This window comes from Thamnophis elegans, chromosome 2, assembly GCF_009769535.1.
Source record: "Thamnophis elegans isolate rThaEle1 chromosome 2, rThaEle1.pri, whole genome shotgun sequence".
NCBI lineage: Eukaryota > Metazoa > Chordata > Lepidosauria > Squamata > Colubridae > Thamnophis > Thamnophis elegans.
In genome coordinates this window covers 10,156,529-10,170,532 of record NC_045542.1, presented here as the reverse complement: position 1 = coordinate 10,170,532, position 14,004 = coordinate 10,156,529, and the positions used below count along the sequence as shown (strand labels likewise).

At 42.5% G+C, this 14,004-nt stretch overlaps 1 protein-coding gene across 1 annotated transcript in view; it reads right to left on the bottom strand.

Moving 5' to 3' along the window:
* FGD1 (FYVE, RhoGEF and PH domain containing 1) overlaps window positions 1-14,004 on the bottom strand; it is a 71,656-nt gene that overhangs the window by 9,102 nt on the left and 48,550 nt on the right. Inside the window, exons 4-13 of the mRNA XM_032210114.1 lie at window positions 13,405-13,867; window positions 11,180-11,269; window positions 10,038-10,186; window positions 5,737-5,893; window positions 5,010-5,148; window positions 4,254-4,312; window positions 2,401-2,547; window positions 2,176-2,268; window positions 1,332-1,411; window positions 961-991 (exon numbers count right to left, since the gene is read on the bottom strand). Of these exons, the coding sequence (XP_032066005.1) occupies window positions 961-991; window positions 1,332-1,411; window positions 2,176-2,268; window positions 2,401-2,547; window positions 4,254-4,312; window positions 5,010-5,148; window positions 5,737-5,893; window positions 10,038-10,186; window positions 11,180-11,269; window positions 13,405-13,867 (1,408 nt within the window). The remainder of the gene's footprint in view (window positions 1-960; window positions 992-1,331; window positions 1,412-2,175; window positions 2,269-2,400; window positions 2,548-4,253; window positions 4,313-5,009; window positions 5,149-5,736; window positions 5,894-10,037; window positions 10,187-11,179; window positions 11,270-13,404; window positions 13,868-14,004) is intronic.

The following is a 14,004-nucleotide window of genomic DNA, read 5'->3' as shown; positions in this document are numbered from 1 at the left end:
GCGTCACGGAGGCTCGCGGAGGCGTTGCTGGAGGGTAAGATGCATACGTGCGCTGTGCGTGCATCTATGTGGACAACGCCGGGCCCGTTCCAACCATACCGGTTGGAACGGGATCCGGAACACACCACTGGTACAGGTGTAAGGTTTGTCATGTACTAAGGTGCATGATAACACATGCATGGATACATGCCTAATGCTCTGGATCTGCATGGTCTGAAAGTAGTCTGTACAGTGCCAACACAGACGTTCAAAAAATTAATTTGAGACAGGATTATCCCAACTCCTGTTTGATCAAATATCCTTCCCAATATCTGCTGGACCTAAGAAACTCATCCATTCTAATATAATCTAGATCCGTGTTTCTTAACTTCAGCAACTTTAAGGTGTGTGGACTTCAACTCCCAGAATTTCCAAGATGGTGCAGTGGTTAGAGTGCAGGATTGCAGGCTACTAGCTGCAGTTCAGCAGTTTGAATCTCACCAGGCTCAAGGTTGACTCATCCTTCCATCCTTCCAAGGTTGGTAAAATGAGGACCCAGATTGTTGGGGGCAATAGGCTGACTCTGTAAACCGCTTAGAGAGGACTGTAAAAGCACTATGAAGTGGTATATAAGTCTAAGTGCTATTGCTATTTCTGAGCCAGAATGCTAGTTGGGAAATTCTTAGAATTGAAGTCCACACATGTTAAAATTGTTGAAATGGAGAAACATGTATCTAGAATTATACCCAGTCATGTGCTAATTAAGAGAAATCTCCCTCCCCTTCTTCTAAATTAAAAAAAAAACATGGATTTGAACATTGCAAGAAAGGTGATATAGTTGTAACAATATCTGAACTCTTCCTTTGTTTTCTTACTGGTCCGTACAAATAAGTCACTATGTGTAAATTGGGTAGCTATACAAATGCGTTTAATAAATTACAAACACAGCAATATATAGCTTGAGAAGCAATACTGAATTACCTGGATCCAGTCTCGCTTTTCTTCTTCAGTCCTAAAAGAGAAAGATCATTGTTTTCCCCAAGGCATTTTATTGGGATAGCTGCATCTCCAAAAAAAAAAGAAAAAACTGCAGTGGTGGGATGTATGTGTGTGTGGGTGTGCATTTTGTCCTGTGTTAATGGGAGGATTGCTCAATTTGTCTGATTTGGGATTTGATAGTGAAGGAAGAGCAAGAAGAGCCAAGATGTGAGGATAACAGAATTCTTACGCATGGGATCCAAAGGAAAACAAGCAGAAAAGGAGAATCACTGAGCTACAAAGATGAACTGCTCAATAGGAGGCAATTCGCTTACTTTGAGAAAAGAAAAGAGACTTAAGTTTTCCACCCATACCTGGCTTGAAGCTCTAGGGATCGCTGCTTCCCTGATACAAGGAAGGTCCGAGGCACATTGAGGCTGCTGGTCTCTTTTAGCTACATAGAAGAAAAGAGGCACACGGCTGGTTCACACAGGCAAGTGGCCAGAGGTGGGTTTTTACCAGTTCGCACCTATTCGGTAGAACCGGTTCGTCAAATCTACCAAACCGGTTGGAAGAGGTTCCACCAGTGGACCCGGAAAGCAGGCCACACCTACAGAAGAGGTTCCAAACATTTTTGAAACCCACCACTGCAAGTGTCCCTTCCCTCGGCTGCCTTGCCAAGGGCAACTCTCATTCCCACATGAACATTTGCACGCATGGCATCTAACTTTGTGGCCCTGCTTTAGAAAAACGGTTCCCCCAATCACAATCCATTTATTTACTTAAAATATTTATCTCTCAACTCATTTATTTGCCATTCTAGCCTGTCTTTCCTCTAAGGAACTTGGGGCAATGTAGAGGTAGTCCTCAACTTACGACCACAATTGAGCTCAAAATTTAAGTTGCTAAGAGAGACAGTGGTTTGGTAAATTTTACCCGATTTCACGAATTTTCTTGCCACGGTTATTACAGTATTTTTCAGCGTATAAGAGGCTCCAAAGTATAAGACACACCTAGCTTATTCTGACCCATTTTATAACATTTTGTCTTTTTATTACTGTCCAACATGTTGGCACTTTTAGTGAATCTGCCTCTCTCCGCACTGCATGTGCTAATCAATATTTCCCCAATCTCATTCCAAAAGGGTGGATGTGACTCAAAACAGTTTACTTGTTGTGAATATTTATCTAATTCTCACACGGCTTCTTCTTGCATTACCTCCATTCCTTCCACATCTATGCGAGCACGGACTCCAAACTTCTGGCCTATGAGACGTAGTTTTGGTACACAGTAAAGCAATCGATCATTGAACTGGACCAAAAAAAAAAAAGGAAGAAATAACAGTAAGAAGCAGAGATCTTGCCTGACAAAACTCTCCAAGTTTGATAGCTAAAAACATAAGCCAAAATAATAGTGGGTGGGGATTCCCATCCTGTCTCTCACCAAGATCAGGTAACGGTCCTGAGTGGTACCATTCTTAGCTGAAAGCTTCAGGATGTGCCCTTCCTTGATGAGTTCATTGGTGGGATTGACTATGTCTTCCTCCCCTCCAAGCAGCTCGTACACTTTCAACAGTGAGTGCATTCTTTCCTAGAAGAAAAATTATAGTAAAACATGTGTTCGTAGTTGCTACACAACTCTATTGTGTTCAAAGAAAGAATATAATATGAACAACATATTGTTGAACTATAATTCCCTTCCAGCCCCATATCAGTAATGATCAGTTGTGGTCCACTGAGTGTTATAATAGCAATAGCAATAGCAATAGCAGTTAGACTTATATACCGCTTCCTAGGGCTTTCAGCCCTCTCTAAGCGGTTTACAGAGTCAGCATATTGCCCCCAACAACAATCCAGGTCCTCATTTTACCCACCTCGGAAGGATGGAAGGCTGAGTCAACCCTGAGCCGGTGAGATTTGAACAGCCGAACTGCTGAACTGCAGTCAGCTGAAGTAGCCTGCAGTGCTGCATTTAACCACTGCGCCACCTCAGCTCCTTTAATTAATAATTCTGGACCACCTGGAGGACCAATGGTTCCCCACCTGTGATACACTATGCAACTTGGGTAGGAAATCCAAATCCAAAACAGAACTTGGCCATTGCAGCGAATGGGTGATCTGGAGGTAATAGGCAATTGGTTGAGGTAAAGGCAGGTAAAGGCTTCCCTGTCAGTCGTGTCCCAATCTATAGCATAGTGCTCATCTCTTTTTCTTGGCCAGGGGAAATCAGCGTTGTCCGAAGACAATTTCCTTAGTCATGTGGCCAGTATGGCTATGTGCCAAAGCCGTATCAAATGCTGTTACCTTCCCACCAAAATGGTACCTCTTAATCTACTCGCATTTACATGCTTTCAAACTGCGAGGTGGGACAGGAAAGAGTTCACTTCATTTGCGCGGTGCTCAGGTCTTGAACCTGGGCTGTCAACTGACAAGCTCAGTCAATCAATTGACAAGTTAAAGACATGCCTCAATAGGTATGAACCCATAAAGGAATAAAACCCATAGAAAACACTTGTGCTTTTCAAAGGAATTATTTTATTAATTATAATTGACATAGTATCCATCTTACTTGATGTACCAGTTTGTCAAGGTCTGAATTATAAGGAGGGTTTTTTTTCCCATTAAACAAAGCTGGGTTCACTCCCAGTAACCTTTGTTCATCATATCTCATTCCTCACAGTCTTCTAAAAATAATAAATATCTTGACCAAGGAGAGCAGAATTCTGTAATTCAACACTGCCTGCAGCTGTCAAGTTTTATTTTACTTGTCTGGAAGAAACTTTTCATACTTTCTGCCTGTCTAATTGAAGGCCAGATGACCCATCCTGATCCAAACAATTAAGTAGGATAAATACATTTTAAAACAATGAACGTCAAAAAATTTTTAAAAAGTCCCTAAAACCTTTCACATTCAGGCCCCCTGTGCAAAAAAGCAATTCCTGTGCAATTCCTGATCTTACAATTTAAAAATTGTCCACTGGGAGCAAAAGGTAAGGGATATTTGGTAGCAAGCTGAATATTTATATTCAGTTCTGGTTGTGTTATCAGTCTTGAAATTGAGATAGTAAACTTTCAAGCTGTAAGCTATAACAGACAAGGACACATAGTTTGGGGAAGAATAACATGGTTTAAAAATGTGGATGTGATCCTGAACTGTATTCCACTTTCTGGGGTACTAATAGAGAAAGATACAAGAAGCTGAATCAGTTTGAATCCATTCCCAATACACTCCCACTTCTAAGAAAAAGAAAATCCAGACAGCTGGCCTTTGATAACTATCATTCTACCCACTCTTACCATTTTGCAGATGGCTGCATTGGAGTGTTCTGCAGCAGTCGCAATAAGTTCCAGGGATTCTATGTAAGAGGAGGAGTTAAAAAAAAAGAAAAAGAATGTACGTTATTTTGCTGGCCTTACTCTACAGAGAATTAAACACAGGCCGTACCCCAGTTTATAACCATTTTCAAACAAAAATCATGCATAGTGGGGCCCGATGGATTCCTTTCAAGTGTGCTGACTGTTAGGGTAGATGGCTAGGTTAATAGCTAGAAGCGAAGCCACTCCAGTTTCTAGGAAGCAGTTCCTAACTCCCAGCTGCTGAACCAGAAGCATCCCATGCATATGACAAGTTCCAGTCATCTTTTCCAGCCCCAGGAATCCCCATTAAAAAAACATGCCCAAATCTGAGATTTGGAAACGTCGTGAAATTTATTGATATGTCTTTAATTTCATTGGAGGGGGGAGAAAGAAGGGGCGCCTCTTATGAACGCAGCCTGATGCTCACCACATTGCACAGTCCCAATGGAGTGGAGATCTGCCATTATGACTAGCCAACATTATGACTGATCACTGTTAGTATAATGAATTCTGAACCTGCCTTGCCTTGGTCCGGCACTTCTTTCAATTTTCCAGATGTCACTGATCTCCTAATGACCCAGGAGCCAATCATGCATTATGTCACATTCTATTTTCCCCTCCCGTGCTTGCTGTGGACTAGGATACTGTCCCTTTTCTTCTCCTTACTAATCATCATCCCTTGAGAGCTGCACTCACTTTGGGCATCCTTGCAGTCAGGCGAGTCCTGGGGCAGTTTCAGGAGATAGTCCTTCAGAAGCAGCTCATAGCGAGGGATTCTCTGGACCGGTTCCAGCATATGATGCTGCAGGGTCAAGTTCCCACATATCTCTTCCCGCTGCAACAGAGAGGGATCTCAAGAGAACTGTCTGCCTGGCAGCTCTCCAAGGGCAAAATGCCTGCCCTTGCAGGGAACTGAGACCCAGGCAACTAAAGGCAGAATTCGCATGGGTGAGTCAAACATCCCAGGAGATCCATGAGGATTTGCTCTTTCCCAATAAATCCTTCCAAATGCACAGATTTTGTTTGGATCTCAGGCCACAAAGTGAAACCTGGACTGTCCCATGGAATCCTCATTGCTAAGCAATGGCTTCCCATCTCCCCTTCTTATTTATGCTGTACAATACTCACAGGAAGGTGGATATAGTGAAATAATCATCCACCCATCCACCAAATTTTGCTTCTTTTCTTTGGGGGCACATAAATCAAGCAAAGTTACTCCTCGCCATATAATATTCTTTCAATATTCTGGAGGAGACATGCTGGTTCCATGTTAAAATAGGAACAGGATTGTGTCGATCCCCTATACAGTTTCAGCTATTAGATTATGCTGTTTGTTTGGAGGTGCGGGAGGGGTGGGAAAGTAGGAGGGGCACATTGTTGCCACAAAGTCTAAATAGCCTAAACAAAAACACAGGTGACCAACCTGTATTTCATGGATAATGCCCTTGAACTGTGTTGAGCGCTCCATCCAGGTGTTTACCAGTTCCATGGCACGGTCAAAGTTCTTCACGTACTCGCCATACATCTTGAGAAAGGGAGCCAGTTTTTGCAGGATATCCCCAATTCGTGGGTGTTGGTCCCTGGGAGAAATTGAAATAATGAGGTATAGGAAGGGAAAAGAAACATGAGACTCTTCATTCACAGGTTCCATTGCACATAAACTATGCTGATTTCTTATTGTGCAGTACAACAAATTAAATCACTCCGGTTCGTGAAACCACGGCTTAGGGTATTGTGTAGAACTCTACAAATGACTTGGTTCGGTACTTTCCCATCAAAGGGAAAATTTTACAACAAATTTTAACTGGAAGGTAAATTACAGTAAATAATTATTCATTAGAACTCACGAATACTAACATTAGGGAGATTCAGAATTCTCAAGCCTTCTGACTTCCAAAAATAAAGATGAAAGCCTTCTGGAATGATTTTAATGTAACATTTGTGTTCTGCCCCACAGTTAAACAAATTGTTTCAAAAAGGGAGAACAATCATACTACTAGAGATAAATATGCACAATTAATTGTGGCTAAAAGCATCATGAGATAAAAGATCTATTTACAGCTCTACAAAATGCTAAAATGGAGACAGGTGAATACCGTGAGGAAGGAAGTCCTTCACAGCATTGGGACCATGGCAGACACATCGCAAAAATAAGAAACATAAAATGAACATTTCAATTAAGGTTTAGAATTGCAGATTTACCGAGAACTATGACTCCCTGGAAAATATTTAAGAAAAAGGGAGACATTTGGAAGACATTTGTTCCCACTACAACAGGGGTGTCAAATTCAAAGCCTAAGGGCCACATCTGGGGTGCTTGGATCTGGCCCGCGGGGCCACCCTGGAAACAGTGAATGACACATTCTGCGATACCTCTACCAGTGAAAGTGTAGCTCGGAAGGCGAGCTCTATATGCGGCCCTCCCAGGCTCCGTTTTCACTAGCAGAGGACTGCAGGAGGCCGTCGCAGCCAAAAACAGAGCCCGAGAGAACTGCGTGCGGACTGCAGGATGTTGAGCTGGCCATGCCCACTCCTCCCCCCGCCATGATCAAACACAACCCTCATGCAGCCCTCAATGAAATCGAGTTTGACACACCTGCACTAGAACAAGAAGCAAAGCTAACCAGAAATGGTTTCTTTAGTATATTACCTAATCTGGTACCCTAACTTGGTTTGATTTACTTTTTATTTTGGAGTAAAATTACAATCCTGTTTTCGGAAATGAGTGACTAGTCAGTGATCCTAGAATTGGACAGGTACAGCCAACTCTGTTATTTCCGTTATTCTGTTATTTATATGAATCAGGAGACAAATCCTTTTCTGGCCTGAGGTGCCTCAGTTCCAAACCCCACACAAGCCTATTATCAAACAGCTTTTATTTCCTCTGCTGCAACACTGCCAACAGTACCTACAAAATTACTGGTATCTACCGTGTTTCCCTGAAAATAAGATCCGATCTTATTTTTCCCTCCAAAAGAGGCATTAGGTCTTATTTTGGGAGGATGCCTTCCAGCGTCTCATCTCGCTGCTGCAGGAACTCACGTGGCCACTGCCAGCCCACATGAATAGAAGAAATAGAACAACATTGAAAGAATGCAGAAAGTTCCACAGCAAATATAGCTTGTGAAATGTGAATCCACAACAGGTTACATTTAAGAACTAACAAAAAGTGAAGATTTAGAAATAATGGTTCACCGACAAATGCGCGATAGACATATGCGTGTCGACAAAACCGCGACGGACAAATGAGCGCCATCAAAATCGTTAATTGATTTTTGACAAAATCGCGACGACAAATGCGCGACGACAAAATCGCGTCATCAACAAACTATAGACAGCCCAGTGAGTGTGCTGGGCCTTTAACATAGTGGGACACGTATACGTAAGTTATGACCCTAACCCTAAAAAAATTTCGATTTTATTGTGCTTGTCATCGCGCTTTTGTCGGTGCGATTTTGACATTGCGAATTTGTGGGCGCGGTTTTGACGTCGCGTTTTAATCGGCACTATTTTATCAGTACGCATATGTCTATCGCGCAATTGTCAGGTGGCAGAAATAATCGGTTACACCCGAAATGAGAAAAAAAGAAATATCGATAACGGGAAGCTATAAAAGTGTAATTGTGATTTTAATGTTTGGAAAATGTTGAATAAAACTATTGTTTTATAAAAAAAATAGAAATTAATCAGTTAAAAGATATGTCTAAAAACCCCACCGTGCAATACAAAAAGGTTGACCATGGATTATATGCTGGCAGGTTATTCTGGAAATTACTGGAGGATATGAAGTTTGAAAAGCCGAGGTGGCGCAGTGATTAGGATGCAGTACTGCAGGCCACTTCAGCTGACTGTTATCTGCAGTTCAGCGGTTCTAATCTCACCGTTGACTCAGCCTTCCATCCTTCCGAGGTGGGTGAAATGAGGACCCAGACTGTGGGGGCGATATGCTGACTCTGTAAACCGCTTAGAGAGGGCTGAAAGCCCTATGAAGTGGTATATAAGTCTAACTGCTATTGCTATTGCTAAAAGATGAATTTACCTATAGACAGAACAGGAATTGTCACAAAAGTCAAAGAAGGTGAAGCAGAAACATTAAAAAACAGGGAAAGTCAGGAAGCATCAAGCCCAACAATTTAATACCTTAGAAAAAAGACAATGCAGGGCAGCTGAGGGGCAGGAGACAAGAGAATACTTGAAAGCCTCATTATACAACAATGGAACAAAGGATCCCAATGGAAATATCTGGAACAACTTGTCTTGGGGGATGGTGAACTCTTTTCTTCTGAGTCTAGATTACAGGTGTCAAACTCGCAGCATCATGTTGCCATCACGTGATGTATCGCAAAAGTTTTCCCGTTCACGGAACTGGGGTGGGTGTGGCCTGCACATGACACATATAGTCCGCGGCCCTCCAGTTTGACACCCCTGGTCCAGATAGTCATTTCAGGGGTCTTGTATTACAGGTTCTCCACTGAGCAAGAAGCTGGATTAAATGATCTCTGAAGTCCTTTTTTTTACCTATACAGGAACTTACAGATTTCTAGAATTTCCACTCAAAAGTAGAACTACTTTCGAACTTTTGAAGATGATCAAGAGACTATCCTTTTCTACTGAATTTGTAATACCAATAAGGAGGAGGTTTGTTATTATCATATATGGTGGACTTGTAAAAAGGTAAAAAGCATTTTGGATAAAAATATGATGGATTATGCAAAATGTTCTTAAAAAAAAGGATAAAGTTTACCCCTCAGTTATTCTTTTTAGGTATAACTACTGATTGTACTGTTATAGAGACTAACTTGATTTTGTATTTAATAACGGCAGCAAGACTGTTGGTGGCGCAATACTGGAAGAAGGAAGATTTGCCTACTATTCAAGAATGGACATTAAAAGTAACAAACCTAGCAGAGAGGCTAAAATATCAGCATATCTCAAGGACCACTCAAATGAGAAATATAAACTGGAGTGGAGAAGATGGATTGACTATATTCAAAATAAATACGGGACTAAGAAATTCCAGATAGTTTATGACTGAGGAAACAAGGAATGATATAATCTGTTTAGAGTTAGCCTAGAGGAGTTAAAGCTCAGATGAAAGATGATACTAACTTTCTTTAAGTTCATTTTAGAATATCTTTGTTAAAGATTTATAACCTGTATTTGTTCTGGAAAGTCGCGGGGAGGGGGGGAAGGTTGGGGGAGGGTTCGGGGGGGAGGGCAGGGGGTGGAGGTAAATATTTGCAAAAGTTTTTTTTTTCTAAAAATTTTCAATTAAAAAAAAAAAAAGGAGGAGGTTTGTTATGAAAGCCAAGACTGCTCACAGAGCTACCGCATTTCGAAGAAAGACGGGTTTTACATTGGCTCTGAATCTACCACACTTGAGCCAAAACTAAATGGCCAAGTTCTTGAAAACAGCTGATGCAGCAGATTTACAGAAGTGTGGCGCTGGCAAATAGTCCTGATATAGAAGGTGTGATTGAATCATATAGGATATTTCATATTAGCAATCTAAGATCGCTCAAATAACTGAAGAAAACACTCTTACAGACACACCTCTTTTTCCCCCAAATATAATGCAACACGTCTCTTGGCAAACTGTTGGAATTCTTTCAAAGCAGGCAACGTTTTTACCTCAAGGGCATGTTATGAAAAACTAATCAATATAAACGTATGAAGAAAATTAGAACGGTACTGCCGTACCCCGTCCCAATCCATTTTCCTCACCATTCTTCCATCCTTTTCTCTAATTCCGGGAGCAGGAACTGCTGGTGGAAACAGTAGATGGAACAGATGTTGGAAAAAACGCCCATCACCACATCAGCTGGAAAAGAGTTTCGGCAGCGAGCTTCCTCCATCAGACGGGCACAAAAGACCTATGCAACAGAGCACACATTACTATCTTCTCTCTTGGCGACTTTCTGTATTATCAGAGATTGGCAGAGAATTACCCAAACCTTACCTCATGCTTTATCTTCTAAATATCTATTATATAACCCTTCTTATCAGCTCATAAGATGGAATCTATTATCTGATAGAGACAGAAAGGTACATCCCACACTTCTGGCAATATCTAACCATCCTGTTAATTTCCTCAATAGGCATGACTTGCAGAAATGATACTATGCTTGCCTCAAGTTTCCATTTAAAAACTACACATGCTCTAGTAGTTTTGGCTACTGGACACAGAGGTGGGTTCCTACCAGTTCGCACCTATTCGGTAGAACCGGTTCGTCAAATCTACTGAACCGGTTAGAAGAGGTTCCACCAGTGGACCCGGAAAGCAGGCCACACCTACAGAAGAGGTTCCAAAAATTTTTTGAAACCCACCACTGGTCCTTGGAGATCAGAGGTGGGTTCCTACCAGTTCGCACCTATTCGGTAGAACCGGTTCGTCAAATCTACCGAACCTGTTAGAAGAGGTTCCACCAGTGGACCCAGAAAGCAGGCCACACCTACAGAAGAGCTTCCAAAATTTTTTGAAACCCACCACTGTTGGAGATGATTATTCTATACTATCATGCTCATATTTATAAAAGTCAGTGCCTCTGTGAAAGGTAAGGATGACTACTGCGTTTGTGGTGCAATCAGAACATTGCGTGTGTTGAAGTTGTTTTAACGCAAACCAAAGATGCCTTTTGAAAAACAAGTTTACATCCTATTCTTATGCATGCCAGTGCTGTGTGTGAGGTAATTTAAGGTGGTTCTGACAAGTGTCGTCGGCATCTTCATATCCGGTCACATGGGCAGCAAGCCACTCCCATCCGGTCACATGGGTGGCAAGCCACTCCCACAAATGAGGCCACACCCACTGAGTAGGTTCGAACAATTTTTGAAACCCACCACTGACTGGACATCACTCTTATTACCTGGTCCAGTAGGTACAGACGAGACACGTATGCCTTTTCTGTTTGGAGAAGCTCATTGGCAATTCTGAAGACTTTTTGTGAAACCGTCATCTGTTGAGAGAGAGAGAGAGAGAGAAAAGATCCGCTGAAGGCCACTTGGCTATGGGGAATGAACCAAATTCTTATTTTCTTTTCTTTTTCAGATATCAGGATGTGCTATTAAGTCTAATTAATAACAGCCATTTTGCCTGTTTCTCAGCAGCAGCTGTTCCTCTGCCCCTTGCATTCAAGCAGAATTCCAATGATTACAAATGAACAATGGTTGTACAAAAATATGCTGTACTCATCCTTTTATTCAGTTCTCACTGTCGCCAAAATAGATTATACACACTTTTATATTCTGTGAGTGAATATACAGTAAACCAATAGCAGGCAATCTCTTCAGGCCAGGGATGTGGTGGGAATTGAGAGGGCAGGTTGTGAGCACACTTCTGAAAATGGCTGCTGTGGGAGGACTTGCCTTTTCCTAGAAAGGCAGAAGACAAATTGGTGAGGTTGCGCTCCACCATTGACTCTAACCACTATGCCCCACTCCCAGAATGTTCACTATTGCCACAGTTTCCTTTATTTGGGAAAGGGGACACTTGGAAGAAAGGATGAAGCTACAACAATCCATCACTTTTCCATTTCTGTTTCCTAAGAATACCTGTGGGATTTACACGAGGCCTGAAGCGTTGTTGCGCATGAAGATGTTAAGAGGGATTTTCAGCATGCCATTTAATTTGTTTTTGATGGAAGAGAATATTTTCTTTGAAAGAATTAAAGACGGGGCGGGAAAGATGATGAGGAACAGATGACGTTTTGTGGATCTGATGTGAGGAAATGTAATGAGCCAGGTATTCCCAGGAGAGAGGGGGGATATTCCAGAGGAGTAAGAGACAACTCAGTTCAGATAGTTTGTGTGATATGAAGAGGGGGAAGATATCCCCTCCCTAATAGCAATAGCAGTTAGACTTATATACCGCTTCATAGGGCTTTCAGCCCTCTCTAAGCGGTTTACAGAGCCAGCATATTGCCCCCAACAATCCGGGTCCTCATTTTACCCACCTCGGAAGGATGGAAGGCTGAGTCAACCTTGAGCCGGTGAGATTTGAACAGCCGAACTGCTGAACTGCAGTCAGCTGAAGTAGCCTGCAGTACTGCACTCTAACTACTGCGCCACCTCGGCTCTAATAGTTCCCAGAGTATATTTTTCAAAGAGGTAGTAGTTTGCTTCAGTTTGGCAAGATTCTGCCAATAGTTGTAAAACATAGAAAAGAGAAATCTCCTTGGAAGAATCGTTAGGTGTATTTCTTAGTTTTTGGAGGTACATTTTGGGCCATCTGATTCTGCCCTTAAAAACTGAGCCTATATAATCAAGAAGTGACACAAGCCAAAACATTCACTAGTCATGCCTACAACACGGAACAGAGGTTTGCTATTTCTTTAACAGGTGTCCTTCCCTCTCCATTCTGTTTTTCTTTAAAAAGCATAATCAAAAAGAAAGAATATCACATTAAGCTTGACAGAAAAACACAGGCTCGGGGAGAAGCGATGGAGAAAAGGGCTATCATAGTAACTCCGAGATAGGCCAAAGATCCTAAAAGGAATATGACTGCAGGCCTGACAGGCAGCCTCTCCTCAGAAGAAAAACGTTTCCTGAAAAGAGAAAGGGTCACCCTCGGGGGGCGGGGGGGAAGAGGTGGTTAATTTTGTTATGTTAACTTTTATGTTGTTCTCTTTTCAGGAAATGTTTTTCTTCTGAGGAGAGGCCGCCTGTCAGGCCTGCAGTCATATTCCTTTTAGGATCTTTGGCCTGCCACTCTCTCTCTTATTTTTCTATGCTGTTTCATTAGTGGGGTAATTGGGAGGGGGAATAGTAAGGAGTAAATTGTGTTGTTGTCAAAATAAAACATTCCTTTCTAGAAGCCCAAGGTCATTCTTTGTCTCCGCACCTCTGCACCTGACCGGAACTAGATGGGTGGAAATGCCAGCATGGCAGAGGAAGATTGGACCATGTGATGGACTTGTGGGTGAGGGGGACAAGATCTTGAACTTTCAACTGGGTGGGAACCCCAGGAAGCTTTCAGATTTGGGCTTTTCCACAGATGTACCAACATGTCTCTCTTATTAAATTGGAACTTTGATGAAAGCTATACCTTGAACTCCGATTTAATTATTTGGAACACTGACATCCAGCTCTTTACCTCATCAGAATCCTGCTTCTCGGTCTGTGGAGGTGGAAGGTCAGAGAGCAGCTCAGCCTCATCCCCACTGCCATCATCCATGTCACTGTCCCCCTCAGAATCACGAGCTGAGCTGCACTTGATGATGGTTGGAGGTGCCAGTGGTCCAGCACCCTCTCCTGTACCTTCCTCAGGCCCGAAGCAAATCTCCTCACTGTTAGACGGTGAACTGATGCTGTCAATGCCACTGTCCCGGTTTGCCAGTTTCCCACCATCATGAGGTGGCAAGCAGACAGCATTTCCGACAGTCGCTTGCCCTCCTTCCAAGACCAGGAGGTCCAGGAGCTTGTGAGACAGTTCTGCCGATTCCAATGAAGGTGGACGATCTAACGAGGGTTCCATAGAATTTATTTCTAGGGCTTGGAGGTCTGGGCTGGGACACGGCGAGGGAGTGTGTTCAGATGTCGTCAGAATTATAGGTTCCCTAAAAGGAACACAGCAACCCAATTAGGAAAGCCAAGGTTAGTGAGGAGGAAATGAAGAACAGATGCTGGATTAAGTAGGCAAGATTTGCTGAGGGTTCCACCTCTCCTAGAAAAGTAAGTAGAATCTTCTAGTGAG